The sequence below is a fragment of the Penicillium chermesinum genome (genome assembly GCF_028974085.1).
Source record: "Penicillium chermesinum strain IBT 19713 chromosome Unknown utg000002l:1.0-5270490.0:1.0-5274688.0, whole genome shotgun sequence".
NCBI lineage: Eukaryota > Fungi > Ascomycota > Eurotiomycetes > Eurotiales > Aspergillaceae > Penicillium > Penicillium chermesinum.
In genome coordinates, this window is record NW_026695312.1 from 1,995,671 (window position 1) to 2,011,246 (window position 15,576).

Sequence of the window (15,576 nt, forward strand, 5' to 3'; positions counted from 1 at the left end):
GTTCGCATACAATTTATCCATCCTTCTTTCCATACTCAATATTGACACACAACTTCGTTACATTTGAGCACTTCCCTGTCGAAATGAGGATATCTCCCTAGCTAGGTTATATTCGTCGATGCAACCCAGCCTGAATCAGAATCCGATCTTCCAAGCCGCGTCTTATTAGTCTGCCACTATCGACTTGCGTAATTTTTCCGCGCGAGTGGGATGGGCGAAGTAATCGATGAAACGCTTAGCTTCTTGAAGGACTCCAAGGAAGGACCTTGAGACTTATTCAGTCATAGAGCCTGATGGTACTATTGATATAGGGTCTCTGCTCCTATACTCAATATGGAAATCTATCACAGCCTAAGCTTGGAAATTCTTATTTGACCAGTTTCTTAGAGAAAAAACAGAATTATTGTCTAAAGGATATACATAAGAAGGCTATCTACAGGTAGGGAATAGAAGCGCCTAAACAGGAAAGGTGGCCGAAAAGAAGACATCAAGCATAAGCTGCCCAACCTAGCAAAAGTTAGCTTTCGAACTATAATATTCTTGCAAGTCATACATACCGCAATAGAGCACGGCGAGATTTCGCTCATCTGTTGCCTGCTGAATCAACTCATTGACCGTGGCAGTGACACTCAGTGTTTTGCCTAGCTTCTTTGCAACGACGGTCAAGGCCCGATCCGCTTCGCTGGGCTCATTCGTTGAAGATTTATCATTTGCACCCGGGAGGACAGGTGGTCCATCACCAGCATCTTGGTTATCTTGCATCTTTTTCATCCGCAAGGGAGAGACAGTCCAGCTGTACAACGGGTCATACCGCAGGACATCCAGGATAGTCATGATGCTGTAGGATTCCTGCCGAAGAGCCTCCAATGTAAACTCGCAGCAGCGCCGGAAGACACCTTCGGTCTTTGTGATCCCAAACCCGTCCACGAGGTCTCGAGTGAGGCGGAAGGGCACAACTTCAGGCACAGGTAGAACGCGACCTTGCTCGAAGGCCACTCCCAAATCGATATGCACAGCTTCTCCCGTCTTCTCATCCAGGAGGATGTTGTGCCCATGTCGGTCGCCAAGACCAAGAACATGACCAAGAATAGAGATTGCAGCAGTGCTCCTAGTGTAGGCTAGCCGTTTATTGAACCAGTCATCAGGGTTGTTGAATTTCTCCATGAAGAAATATCGCATAACCGGATGGAAGTGCTCTGAGACCTGACGGTAAGTTCTGACTCTCTGTTCAAAGGATCGGGTCTGTACGTCGGCGATGTGCTTTCGGCAAGCACTGGGTTTCATGTCCTTGGGGAAGTATCGCTGATGTGCCGGCATCAGGTAGTCATGAAGGGGAATGGTATTGGGCACGAACTCAATTATGCCTGCATTAAGGGTTAAAGGCAACACTTTGTATGTCCGTATACCCAGATTACGCTGGCGAGTGGGTTGGTGATCCTTGAGAAGACTGCTGACTTGTTCAAAAACTTGCTCCATGATCGAGTCCTGGCGCAGATCATCGTTTCCACCCTTGTACTATTCATTTCATTAGCGAAATGCCCAACATAAAGACCGATAAGCCTACCAATTGCTTGTAGCGAACCCCATCTGTCGCGATGGCGGTCACGATCTTGGGGGCGCTGAGACCCGACGCAATCGAAAATTCGGAAGAGAACCTGGCAACAGTCGGTACTTTGCTATAGTCTTTGTCCGCTCGGAGCTCGATTTTCATTGTTGGAGGTGGCAGCTGGTAGGTCGCTGCATCCTGCAGAAGCCGCTCTCCAGTCTGAAGTTTCTTGAGTGGAATCTTTGCCCCGGTCTTGAATTTGCTATCAGGCTTATCAACAGCGAACCGAACGTAGGTTATGTTCATGTTATGAACCGCGACCCACATAGGGCCAATGTCCTTGTCGTTTTTCAGGCGATCGACCAGCTTGTTCGCTGCCCGGAAACGAGAATGAGAGGATGGGTCTTTCCCGCCCTTGGACTTGCTGCTAGCGAAAATTTGGTACATGCCATGGAAGGGATGCTCGACGCAAATCTTGTAGACCAGGCTCGTCAGTAGGGACTGGAATTCATCAGAGGTATCGAGAAGGCGGGAGGAAAGCTGATTTATGAGAGGCGCAAATTTATGACTGGCGACTTGATTGATGTGTTTGGAAACAGCCGTGTTAGCAATCTGACTCGCAGATTTATCCAGCCACAGTGCGCAGAACCGAAGAACGTCATTGTTGTAGGTGTCACATTCCCTCAATGTGAGAAGGTAGTTCTCAAGGCACTGCTGAAGGAAAGCCTCTCGACTTCGCGAAAGTCGTTGATATTCTCGGTCGTCGAGATCGAACCATTGCTTGGCTTTAGCACGGAACATGCGCAAGGATTCCCTCTCTCGTCCTTCGGCATTATTCATCATGTCTTCCAAGCCGAGCAATTCTTTCTCTTTGCGATTCCGTAGCTGCTCAACGCGCTGAAAATCCGCTAGCCCGTCGGCATTCAAGAGCTGTTGGTCGCAGAATGTTGCGAAGCCATGGTATACCCGCCCTGCGGTTTCGCTCTCTGTACCTTTCTTCAGCTCCTTCACTGCCGGGTATAAGTAGTCCTGCAGGATTGAATCTGGCTTCTCCAGGCGCGCTTCGGCAACATGATGGCCCTATTGATGTGATTGTTAGATATTGGATACCAAGGGTGGTATTGAGGAAGAACCTACTAGCGTAACAAGCAGCTCAGATCGACTCAGGGGGGATTGCTTGCTTGTGTAGGTCCCCCTGGCCCTTTAGCTGCTGTAACATACGAATGGAAGCTGTCATTTCGCCCTGGTCCCATAGGACATTGGCGAGATCAAAATTTGTCACTCCATCAATCATGATCCCCAGCTGAGCGCAGGGGCCTGCCAGTTTCGAAAGAGTTATTGCTGCTTTCAATGATGCTTGCGATACGCCATGGTTCCGTGTGATATCCAAAGACTGGCGAAAGACCTTTGCTTCGAGAAGGCGGGAATCTCCTAAGGTCAACTGTGACTTGGACTTGAGAACATCATTCTTTTTAATGGAAGAGAACAGTGCTTCGTGCCAGTTCAGTATTTCCCCAACCTCATGGTAGCTAGTTCAATTAGAAAGCCGTGAAATTTTGTTGATCGCAGGGGGGTTAATGGTACCTTTCAGTTTTCAGCCAAGCGCCTCTGGCCACGATTTTATCCCATTGGTCCGCAAATTCCTGGGGTGACGCCGAAAGAATCACATCACTTATTTCTGTGAGGATTCCAAGTGACCGCATCTTTTTCCTTATTTGAATAGCTGAGCGCCTTGAGTCAACTAGGCTATTTACACTTCTGAGAAGGCAGTCATCAACGCATTCAGCAACTTCTGTCCCCGAAGACGACGTATTCAGACCTTGGAAAGCTCGGAAAACTGTCGTTGAAGGTGAATCATCAAATGATGATACGGGTACATCCCATTTCTGAAGGTTCGTTGCCGCTTGTAGCATACTGTCAAAGGATGCCGGAGCTTCTTTCGCGGCCCCATGTGCGGAGAGCATGGTATTTGCAATTCCTTGCAAGTTTGTTGAATTCAGTGCCTTCAGAACCCTGAATGGATCAGGGCTATCTGACATTTGAATTTCGCTGTCAAACTGGGCGCTCTGAAACAGAAGATTTTTGAAGCCAGACCCTTCGTACTCTAGCCTCTCCATCACATTCTCTAAGGATGAATTTTGCTGAATGCCGTAGAAAAGGTCGGGGTCATCGATGTTCTTGAAAACCTCATGTAGAAGGTCAATTGGAGGTTCATACTTAGCAACCGATGAGCGACGAGATACTGCGACAACTCGAGATACCTGTATTTCCAGGAATAAGAGTGATGTCTTCTGCAACCCACATCTATGCGCCGCAGAGGATGCTTCTCCAAAGTCAATATCCAGCCACATGTCGCGTTCAATGATGCTTGCTTCTTGAGGAGCTGGTTGAGTCCTTAGGTAGAGAATGCAGTTGATCACTGTCTGGGCATGGGGCTTTGACTCTTCCCTGACATCATGTAGAATCGATCTGAAGCAATCTGAAATCACTTGTCGGATCGGACCATTCCTTTCACCTTCTGCCAAGAGCACATCGTGCACTATGTATGGCAAAGTTTGCACAGCTAGCTCTGGAATGACATTGAGAATTTTGCGAAGACAGCCAATCACTGGGTCTCCAATAGCAGCAGTTGAAAGATACAAAGACATATTGCGTGCCCAATCTTTCACAGACGCTGTTGGAGTACAGATATCAGGTTGATTGCACCTTTCGAGTTCTGATACAGAGAGTACAGTCCGGGGACAAATGTAAGGATTCCAAATAAACGCCTTCACCAGAGACTCGGGGATGGTTTCAGCGCAAGATTGAAGATCAGGGTTGTCAGCAATTTTGTTGAGAATCATTTGCAAAGTAAGCTCAATTAAACCGGCCTCGACATGATCATTCATTGGAAGCTTATCGCTGAGGATCCGGAGGATCTTGGTTTTAGAGTTGGAGAAAATATCATCGCGATCATGCGACGCCAGTGGTTTGAAAAGTAGATGATCCTGCTCTCGCAACAGGCTTTCATGAATTTTCCCAGTAGAAGCGAATGAACGCCCAATGAGTCGTGCTGCCCACAAACGATAGGCTGATCCGCCATCAAACTTGTCAAGGCTATTCCAGAGCGAGACAATGTGAGACCCCGACCCTGGGCTGACAGTGCATAGGTGGTCATCTCCCTCGGCTGTTTGTTCAAACTCGGGACATAACAGCGATAGAACAAGCTCAGCAAGAGGAATACTCAGCAGAGGTTGTGCAGAATCACGATCATTAAGCACTTCGAAGACAAGTTCTTTCTCAACTTTGGGCTTTGATGGCTGGTCGGGCATAGAATATTCTTGTGCGAGTTTGGTGAAGCGAGATAATGAGTTCTGCGCGCTGTCACTGATGTTCGAAAAATTGAAATTCTCAACAAATCCACGGAGCCATTGATGAAACTTTCGAATGTTTTCCAGAGCAGCTCCCAATTGACTCTCCGCGGGGGCAGACTCCAAGGAGATTAGAAGTTTGCGAAGGGTCACAAATGTAGAGATACATATCCCAGCCATAAATGCAGGGGTAGTTTCAAGGTAGGGCTTTCCAGCCTCGAGAAGATACCAAAAGATGGAGAGGGTATCTTCGCAGCAGTGGGGGTCATTCAAAAGAGGCCGCAAAGCATGCAGAAGCATTTCGAATTGGTAATCTTGGAGCATGATTGGGCCGGCCAAGCATACTAAGATCCTGATCTTCCGGACAACAGAGCATGTGTGGAGTGAGCCCAAGGCAGGGTGTATGGTCTCCAATAAAGAACGGCAAACAAATGCAGCAAGGGCTGGAGTCCAAATCGACTCTACCTCAAATCCAGTCCGCTTACACAGGAAGTCAAGCTCATCCAGGAGATAACGGGCCCGAAAAGACGGTTGTTGATTCGCAGGCAGAGGATTGGGGTTATTGCATCTGCTGGAGATCTGTGAATTGATATCAAGAGCATATCGAAACGCTGGACGCTTTGCGTAAGCCCGTTCAATTTGGTCATAGCGGTCAAGCGATTTGAAAAAATTGGCCACGATTTGGGGAAACTGCGTCTCTATCTGAGCCATGAACCCTTCTGTCCCTAGTAGCTTCCTAAGTCGAACTTCCACACCCTTGGGTTGACTTCCTTGCTCCGGTGGCGTGCTGATATCCTTGGAAATGCTGTATGCTTCCGCCTTATGGAAAGAAGATTTCAGCATCTCAAGACGTGGCTCCCCAATATAGTTTGCCAGTTCCTCGGTTTCGCTGTCTTTTCCACGCATCATCATCTGCCCAACAATCTCCTCTTTCACATCAATGAGCATCTGCTTCAGGGTAGCATAGCCGAATATGCTGAACGGCATGGACATGACAGATTGTGTCTCTGTCCAAGTGTAAAGTATCTGGGAGGCGAAAAGCTGAAAGAGCTGCCGCTCATTCTGAAGGCCCAGGGATTCGGAGACAATTTTAACACATTTTTGGGCGTATCTCAAAGACATTGGGACATGGGCAGGAGTCTCGAACAAGTGGTAAATGCTTCTTCGCAGTAATGTGTGCCATCTAGAAGCTAATCGGGACAACACAAATAGCCGGAGGGCGATTCCCTCGATCCAGTCCGGGTCTCGAGGCAAGCTCTTGAGGACATCATCAAAAATCGCGTCATGGTCTTTGAGAGAAAATTGATCGAAGAGACCTGGGATGAACTTGGCGATACTAAATTTCACTTGCACATCACCCTCATTCAAAATCGTGAATAGACTTGTGCGTGGTGATGGAAGTGACTGTGAATTACCATATGAGGGATTGGTGATTTGAGCGCGTTGAAGTAGCTCAGACAAGGCAATATAAACCCGGGTTGATGCTCGCTTCCTCGCTAGTAGGACCTCCAAAAACCAGTTATACAAGTCCATAGCCGACTCGCTCAAAGTATGGTCCTGTGCGTGGGCCCAAGAAGCCGTAAAAGCTGTCATCATCTGAATACAGACACTGTGAAAAGCTTCACAGCGTTCCGTTTCATATGATTGAAGACATTTTTCGCCTAAGTCTTCAAGAAGACTGAGTAATCCATCGTGACTCATGTTGGAGCATTCTTGGTAAATTTTTGGCATGATACTATGCGCAGACAAAAGATCTGTCTCATCCAATCCAGTCAGATACTCAATTACAGCCGAGTGGATTGCCATTTCAGTCAAGTTTTCTTTGGGTTGTGCCCGTAAAAGAAAAGAAATTTGAATAGTCAAGCAACGCTGAAAAGAGGCCGAATCATAAAGCAGGGGAGTCGACGCTCTGTTCAGAGCCAGGATGGCCTCGTCATGAGAAAGCGCAACATTTCTAGTAGCTAGATGATCATCTAGATCCATCATGTCTCCTAGCATCGTGCCATGGCGCTTATGGCCCTGTCGTGCAATCTCAAGCACATCTGCGTAGGGAAGGAGAAGCGAGGACAGGCCCCTCCACACAGCAGACTGATAATCACATGAAGGACTTGGGATAATTGGTGCGAGTACTTCGAGCGAAGCCTGCATAAAATCCGAATTATGCGAGGAGGACAGAAATTCGCAAATAGCACTCCATAGAGACTCACAATTTTTCGAGAGGTCCTGAAACTTTGAAGAAAGTTCGCCGGGAAGGTATTCCGTAAAGATGGAACACGCCAGGCAATAGGAAGTGAAAATCTGCAATGTATCCGATGTTATATGATGAGAACGTTCATCAGTCATTGTCCTCCACATCTGAAGAAAGGTTTCTGATTTTGAACGAAGAAGCTCTAGAACTACAATGTCATCAGACTCTTGTCGGTTAGCCACGCTGGTGGAGAATGCGTCATGTCGCCTCCATGGGTCTGAACTGCTGATGGTATCACCAATATCAAACAGATACTCAAGGATTTCCCGATTTTCATGAAAGTAAAACCAGGCCCTTCCAACCAAGCCCAGTGGCATCGTGTTTTTGGGATGCGTGGACTCAGCTGGTCGATTGGTGCACGCAAGAAAAAGGTTAAGAAGTTCAATGGGGCGGGCGAATATGGCAATCTGAGCGATTTGTGCTCTGTCAGATACAGATCCTGGGGGCAAAATTAGGAAGGGTAAGATAATAGGAGGAAAATGTGGATGCAAAAAACATACCAATGGTCCATATCTCTCTCAACCAGCTACAGACCTGCTTGGTGGAGTTCTGAGCAGATCCGGGGCTTATTTGGGGCTTCGCCCTCACAGCTAACGCCCAGAGTTCTAGCGAAGCATCTGAAAGAGCAGAAGGGCCGTTCAGATTGGCAGATGAGAGCAACGAGTTGACTAATTTGGTGACTATCGACAGTTCGAGCAAATCGCAGCCTAAAGTCGCGGCAATCAACTTGCACGCAGACCGAGACGTAGCAGAAGCGGAGAATGCACGAGTAGCAAGTTCTACTGCCCCGGGCCAACATTCAATGAGTGGCGGTGACTTGGCGTCTGAGCCACTCGCAATACTACATTGGTCAGTCAAATGATGTTGATACATAACATATATGAAGGTTGTAAAGCTACAAACCTTGTCAGAGCAATCATTGACCACGATGCAATGGTATTACTGTCATCGACAATATTCGGGATCAGCTGCCGAACCAAAGACTCCTTGGTTACCGAGTCCAATGTGTGTTCGAGGAAAGGTATGAGCTGGAGCGCGCAGATTTGACGGGCGCCGGGCGCCGATATGGCGTCTCGTATGATATCATCGATGGCGGAGCTGAGGCGTTGTCTCTTATTTGGTGTGTCAGGCATAGGAGCAGTGGTCGACAGTTTTCTGGTCATAGAATCGGAGAGCTTCAGCAAAGTAGACATGACCCAGATGACAGTCCAGATGTGCTCTGATCGAGGAGAGCCCAAGCGGGGGCCATAGATCGGTTGACAATTTCGAGAAGCTCTTTGATAGAAAATCACTTCATCAATATTCAAGAGCTCCTTTTCAGCTCGTCTTATGTACTCCATTTGCATTGTCTCTGCCAAGCCTGCGACTGCATGAGAAAGCATCTCCGTGGGTCTTTCAACACCGTCGGTGAGGATAACTGTACATAGCATCAAAGTAACGAGTAGTTCATCCTTGAGATTGTGGAGCTTAGTAGCCCACAGTCGGCGTATTACTGGAACCAGCCCAATAAGAAATGGCCGAACCAGGTCCGATTGGTCGAAAAACACTCTTTTAATGACTGCATTGATGCTACTAAAGGCAAGCTGGTGTGCATTCCCTGCTAGGATGGATGGTGATCTGACAAACTCCGTGAGTCCCTGTAATATGCTTTCAGCCGATGCTTGCACTGGGGCACCCGGGCTCGCAGTCAGAAGTTGAATAGAAAATAGGATTTCCTCGGTGGCATTTTTGTCGCCCACAAATTTCTCCCTGATGACCGGAGCAGGAGTTGCTCTGGCTGGCGTTGAACGACAGTCACCGCTGTCCAGTTCATCGTCGGGGACTGATCGATGGCCACTCCTAAGGCTCAACTGGCTCTCATCACTTCTTTGTAGGTTGATTGTCGTAATACAAAAGTCGACCAATTTCTCCCATTCTGAGTCTCCGAGGTGCTCGATATGCGGAGGATGGCGGAGCAGCGATGTCAAACTTTTGGTGTAATCCAGACTCAGTGGTTCCCAGAGCCCCTCGCCAGGGATAGGTAGAGTATCTGTGATGTGATCAATTATCGAGCGAACCGTCTTGGTTCTTAGATTTCGGCAAAATATGTCAACCGCGGTTCGAAGCACCGATGCGCATGTCGACAAACGGGTGGCAGAAGCGTTTTTGGCTTTTGTGTTTGAGATTTGCACCCGACTATAGCTCGGCTTTTCGTACGCGACAAATCGGAAAAGCGACTCGAAAATCTTGTGGCAGGCTTTATCGTTCAGCTCCTGTCTTGAGTGGGTTGTGCATGCGTTAGCTTCCGTGTATTATCCCACTAGTTTTCCAGAAGATCAGGCTCACAATTTCGAACTCTGTCTATTTTGCTGCAAGGCATGTTTGAGGTCTAGCTCGCTATTAGTACTGTACTCATTAAGGACAACTTTGAAATATACCTGCCAGGCCGTCAGCGCGTTCCTTCTGTTTATCCGATGACAGAAGTCCAAGCGCCTTATTGATGAAAATATCTCCCATAGTGCTGGAAGAGTGATCGTTGTACTGGGCACGCCTCTGCCTGAGACACCAACGAAAGCCACTAGCTCTAAGTGAGCATATTGGGGGCGCGTGGTTGTGATGAAGCAAGTGATACGATTGCTTGATTGTGGAGCGGCAGAAAAGTGATAACTTATGACCGCCCGGAATTTTGATCGCGTTCCGCCTCAAGACAAAACAAGAGCTACAGAGCTTCCCTTCCAACTCCAACTACCCTCCTCGCCGCCATGGCAGACCTACAAACATCCCTGGTAGGCCTGCGCGGCCTGTTCCAGGATTTGTCTGCCCTGACACAAATTCCTCCGACGAATCTTGAGCGACTAGCGGTTGGGTTGGAAACACATATCTCTGCCTTTCGAGCACTCCTGGACAAACCGGCAAAGAATGACACGAGTCGTCAAAAGATCCTCTCAGGTACTTCTTGCTCATCTCAACATATGTCTTGTACTCAATTGCTATGTAAAATGTATGCTGACTGCATTGACGCGCTGGTACAGGGAAGATCACGATCGACAACGAGGAGTACTCAATCAACGAGGAGTTTCAACAAAGCGCATTGCAGCTGGCTGATGCTTTGAATATCGATGAACTCAGAGCAGCTGCGATGTTTATGGCCGCCCAAGAAGATGCGGAAGTTCTGGATCGAACCCCAATAATTGCCGCCATCATGCGATACCATGAGAGTCGCTCATACCTCCTAGAGTGCCTGCGACTCGTGTTTTACCATTCAGATTCATCTTACCAGGAAAACGAAGAAATAACGGATCTCATGCGCCGAGCCGGAGCCCTCATATTAGATATTCAACCAGGCTCATTGCATCCCGCATCGCAGTTCACCAGGAAATGCATGGAGGCCATGGGAGACATTGCGAAATATCTTTCACTTATCGCCGATCAACTTCAAAAGGCTTCAGTTATTGGCGATGATGTCGACCACGAAGTGATGGAAGCCATCGAATTTCAGCGTCGCAGTCTGCTATCGCAGCACGAGTCTTTGGGCGCTATTATATTCCACCTCTTCAAGGGTACCTTCACCACTGCTGAGGATTTCCGGTTCCTCATCAATCAGTTGAAGAAGCAGGAGCGGTTTGATGCTTTGTTGATTCATTATATCCCAGTCACAATCACTGCCTTCGTTCAATATGGGTCTCCAGAAGGATCTGGAAACCAAGAAGTCGCTCGCAGTTTACATTCGGTCATCACCACTGCTAAAGACGGTAATACCTACAAGCTACCAAGCTTTCAATCAGCAATCACTGCCCTTTGGCTGCCAATATACAGTGGATGGTATCTCGATGAAAATCCGTCTTCCATCCCAGGTGTTGACATTGAGCAAGAGGCTGCCGATCGCACGAAGATGTTCATGACTGCCCTTGACGATGGTGCTCTCGATTTTGTTCTTGCCATCTGCTCAGCTGTCAACAGCGAGGAATGGGCTGATCCAGCGCGAACAGAGCTAGTGGCCTTGCTTCTAAGAGATAGTGTTGTTCCACTACCAGAGCTTGAGACTTGCGCTGATAGCACGAAAGAGCTGCTCATGGAGAATTTTGAGGTTTTTGTGGAAGCCTGTATTGCAAACATGCCAGACGCAGTCCGCAAGCTGAAAGCAGAGGAGGACACCCAACGCTTGGAGCAAATAACAGCTCTAAGGGATGGGTTGACATCCAATTTGCATCGTGGTTTAGTTGAGGCACGAACACACCTTGAGTCGCTCCTTCTGATTATCGCTTTCTCTTTCGAGCACCGACAAGAAGCGGCCCAAGAGTTCTGGGTTGACACCGACTCGAATCTTTTTGGGTTCCTCCAGTGGGCTTCTAAGCGGCAGACGGTCCCACGAGTCAGTGCGTTCTGCGAAATGTTGTGCTCAATTTCCACAGGCGAAGAGAATGCTACTGCTGCGCACCGTTTTCTTACGGAGGAAGAAAAATTCATGTCCTCGAAAATGAGACGATCAACAACAATGAGCTGGACTCAAATGTTTGCTGAATTGCATCTTTACGCAACCCGAATCACGGAAAAGTCTTCGAGCAGTACCACTGCCGCGCAACAGGGCTTGATGCATGCGCGCAAACCGGAGCCAGTGGATATGACTGAGCCAGAGAGCCCAGTGATGCTGACTTGCTATCTACGTCTCATGGGGCATTTGTGCAAACAGAGTGATGACATCCGAACATGGATGTTGCAGAATGAATCCTTCAACGTCGTCAAGACGCTGCTGGACCTATGCAGTGGAATGATTCCAACTCATCTTCGAGCTACCATTTTCGCTACCCTCTCAGCGTTGATGACGGACAAAGACTCAACTCGAGGCAACGAAATGTGGATCTCGTTAGACCAGTGGCTGTCAACTGGGACTACTCCAGGTTTGTTAGGCCAAATCACAGGAGGCTCGACAACCGCATCTGCCAAACCTTCGGGCTCTTCTGGGCCTTCCGCTGGCACTATGGGTATCGGCAAAGCTCCTTCTCAAATTTCCAACCCGGCTTTGTGGCACCAACAGCAGGTTTTACAGAAGATTGGCGAAAGCTTCGATCAAACCAATGAGTTCGTCAAGTTGATAAACACTTTGGTTATGTCAATTCCTGCTTCTGAGTTGCTCATCAACCCCCTTTCGATTCCCTTCCCGTCTTCTTTGGGTGGAACATACCGTATGCCTGGCATTGAACCCTATGTGGACTTTATCCTAGGTCATGCGATGTCTCGTAAACTCCAAGATTTGAATGAACAGCAGTCTCGATTTCTGACTTACCATTGCTTGAATTTTGCTGCACAAAGCTTGGGGTCATTCAACGAGAACCTTGTCTCTGTCCTAAGCCAGCAATCTCCTTCTGACTCGGCAGACACAACACAAGCCCTCGTCACCTACGTTCGCCTTCACTCATTCGCCCGTGTGATGGAATGGCTTTTCAATGAAGATGTTCTCAAGGCTCTGTTTGCGGCTAGCCAGCAAAATATCGATGAGGTCGCCCAGGCGTCATCTGATTCTGTTCTCGTCTTGACTCTTATCCGTAGCATTGAGATTATGAATCTCGTCATGGATCTCCAATCTACGTACTTCAATATTGTCAAGCCCCTGGTCAAGAACCAGGGTGGAAACAGGACGAATGTTTCTAACTCAACGCTTGCCTGTTTCGAGGACAGTATGCTCAATAACCTGAGTTTGGTGCCTAAGCTTTGCCTGTACTGCGGCACTGGTCACCAGCAACTCACGATAGCGTCGTTGGCTCTTTTGGAGAAACTGACGAGCTCTTCAAAGCTCAACAAAATGTCTTCTCCGGAAATCATCAAGTGGCAATCGTCAAATAAAATCGTGGAGATTCTTGCCAATGAGATCGATGTTGATAGCGTGTCTCGAGCTCTTGTGAACCAAATGCAACCCGATGAAAGAGAGTTTGATTGGGGCGCGGACGCAACCGGCTATGTCATTCGGGAGGGCATACTCAACCTATTGGATCGTTGCTTAGGAATGATCACGGACCGGCCTACTGTCGCTCATCTCTTACTCGGCTTTGGGTGTGTGGGCAATGTGCTTGATGTCCCACCTCAAGGTCTAATGGCGAATGGAAGGTCTTTATTACAGGCCACAATCGATTTCTTGCAGGCCTGGCCTGTCGAGCTGAATGGGTCCGTTGTCTCATGGGCCATTCATCTGCAGCGTATTGCGTTTAGCGTGTTACGGCATCTTTGGTCTTCAAAGCTAGCATCGTACTATACCCTTGCTGAGATGCGCTCTCGCCTTTTCCTCGTGAATATGCTAAGCAGAGAATTAATTGTCGGTCCGAACAGCCCATGGGATGGATTTCTCGTGTCAGATGATGGGTTCTGGACCTCCGGTGCCCCTTCAGCGTTATCGGAATTCCTGCTCTACCGCAGCCATCTATTCGCATATGCTGCGACTGAGATTAGGTCTGCTGCAAAGGTTGGATCTCCAACTCTACAAAGTGAGATCCTATCAACTCTTCTCGGAAACTCTACCGTTGAAGGCGTATCCGTTACAAACCCGTCTGTATTCGATCTTTTTGACATCGCAGATCTGGATGTTAATTTTCAGTACTCTGGGTCTCAGTTAAATATCCTGAGGGGCATTGATATTGATCTTTGTGCCAGAGAGGAAGAAGAATCTTTAACCCTCTACAGCATGGCCGAAGTTGAGGAACTGATTCAAATCGAGAAGGCAAAGTTGGCTGGTAGTGCTCCAGGAAGCCAGCTTGAGGAGGCTTTCCAAATTGAGGCAGATCTTCTGAAGGCTATTGTCCATGCGACCAACCAATCTCGTCAAATACAGCATACCCGCTACCTTGCCCTTCGTTCATGGGCAGAACTCATCACCACAATCATCACCTGTTCTGTCATCGACGAGACAAATAAGCCAACATTCATACTCCATGCTATCCAATTGATACTCCCTAAGCTCGAGGTAGCCATCGATAATGATACGCCCGAGGCACTGGAGCTTGGCCGGCTGGCAGAAACGTTGATCAGCTGCTTGACGTCCGATATATCCGTCACGCGTGCCTCGCGAAGTGGAGATGTCATTGATGAAAAGCTCCATCAGTTATTCCAAGTCTCCACGCGGGGTATCACGCTGGCCACTGGGAATGTGGCTCTGCGCGAGGTCCTCTACAGCATCAGCTCTCATTACATTGCACGCATAACATCCTCCAATTCTACTCACGAGACTCTCCGACGACACAGCCAGCAGATCATTAAAACTGCTGGCCCAGGTTTGGTTGAGGTTATCTGTGATGATGCTTATACCGGCCAGGAAGCTTGTCGCGCTGCTGCTCTCTTGCTTTTGAACTGTCTGGCAATTTTGGATAGCCGCACCGATTGCATTTTAGCCGAACTCGTCTCTCAGTCCAATTATCTCAGTCTGTTCCTCGACGCCATCAAATCCCTGCCGAACGAACTCTACGGCGCCAAAGCAGGTGGTGAGTTCTCGTTCCTACTCTGCAGTGCTATACCCTTCTAACGCATTCTCCTCCCTGCAGATATACCCGCCCTTCTTTCATACTATGAGTCACTACTTGCAGTGCTTCAGCAGCTATGTCAGACCAAGAGTGGTGCGACCTGTGTCATAAAGTCAGGGTTATTTGAGGCCGTACGAGATTCGCAACTGTTCGCGACCGATCCAGACATCGGCATTGGTAAGTTTTTCCCAGTTGTAACGCAAAGCACAGTCACTAATTTCCCCAGAAATGGATAATCCGGATTCTCTGCGGAGATATTACGTCTTGTTGTTGTCTGTGATCCGAGTCATTGTCTCTGCGGTTTTCTCGCGTGGCATCCACAACGAGCAGATCAAAGCACAGACCCTGTCTTTTATTGCAGAGAACCGCACCTGCATGGTTGGTATTTTCAAGAGATTTGCCAAAATCGGCGGCAGCGCAGCAGCCGATCAACAGGAAACTCTCTGCGAGCTGGTGAAGTCGTTCATGGCTCTAGTGACGGCGTCTGGCTTCGTTGATTTCGAGGAGGAAGAAAGGCAACAGACTACTCAGCCTTTGATATTTTCCTGAGTTCTTCGATACAGGGTCGTGTTTCTAGTATTTTGCATGGGGGGGAATTATTGGGGCGTTGACATGTAACATAGGCGGAGTGCAGGCTGGTTCAAGTAGGTTTAGCGATTCTACAGCCCAATTACGAATTGATGCATAGGGCCCATATCTTGATCTTGCTTTTCGTCTACAATAACACATCAAGAAGAGTATAATGAGATTTAGTACCTAGCAATCGCCTACTAGGAGACAGCATTCGGTCTGTGCGATAACAGTCAGGAACTTGTATCTTCTGATTAGTTCCATTAGCATGAAGATCATGACGAGGAGATTAAGCCTCTACGTCCACTAATTATATCATGAGGTTCCCATAACCTGGAAGGTTTTTCAAATTCGAAATTGCACTTTTTGTTTGTGTTT

General features: G+C 48.1%; 2 protein-coding genes across 2 annotated transcripts; one reads left to right on the plus strand and one right to left on the minus strand.

Moving 5' to 3' along the window:
- Positions 1–487: 487 nt before the first annotated feature.
- atmA (DNA-binding protein kinase TEL1) lies at positions 488–9,640 on the minus strand (the record flags this gene model as incomplete). The annotated part of the gene is made up of 9 exons (XM_058470863.1): positions 488–507; positions 558–1,515; positions 1,565–2,607; positions 2,768–3,075; positions 3,131–7,583; positions 7,645–7,985; positions 8,048–9,400; positions 9,470–9,512; positions 9,562–9,640. 9 exons carry the CDS (start codon positions 9,638–9,640, stop codon positions 488–490), a joined length of 8,598 nt encoding a protein of 2,865 aa, XP_058334004.1.
- A 245-nt stretch (positions 9,641–9,885) lies between these two features.
- Positions 9,886–15,177, plus strand: N7468_001567 (nuclear pore complex Nup192/Nup205 family protein; the record flags this gene model as incomplete). The annotated part of the gene is made up of 4 exons (XM_058470864.1): positions 9,886–10,072; positions 10,156–14,589; positions 14,650–14,805; positions 14,855–15,177. 4 exons carry the CDS (start codon positions 9,886–9,888, stop codon positions 15,175–15,177), a joined length of 5,100 nt encoding a protein of 1,699 aa, XP_058334005.1.
- Positions 15,178–15,576: the final 399 nt, after the last annotated feature.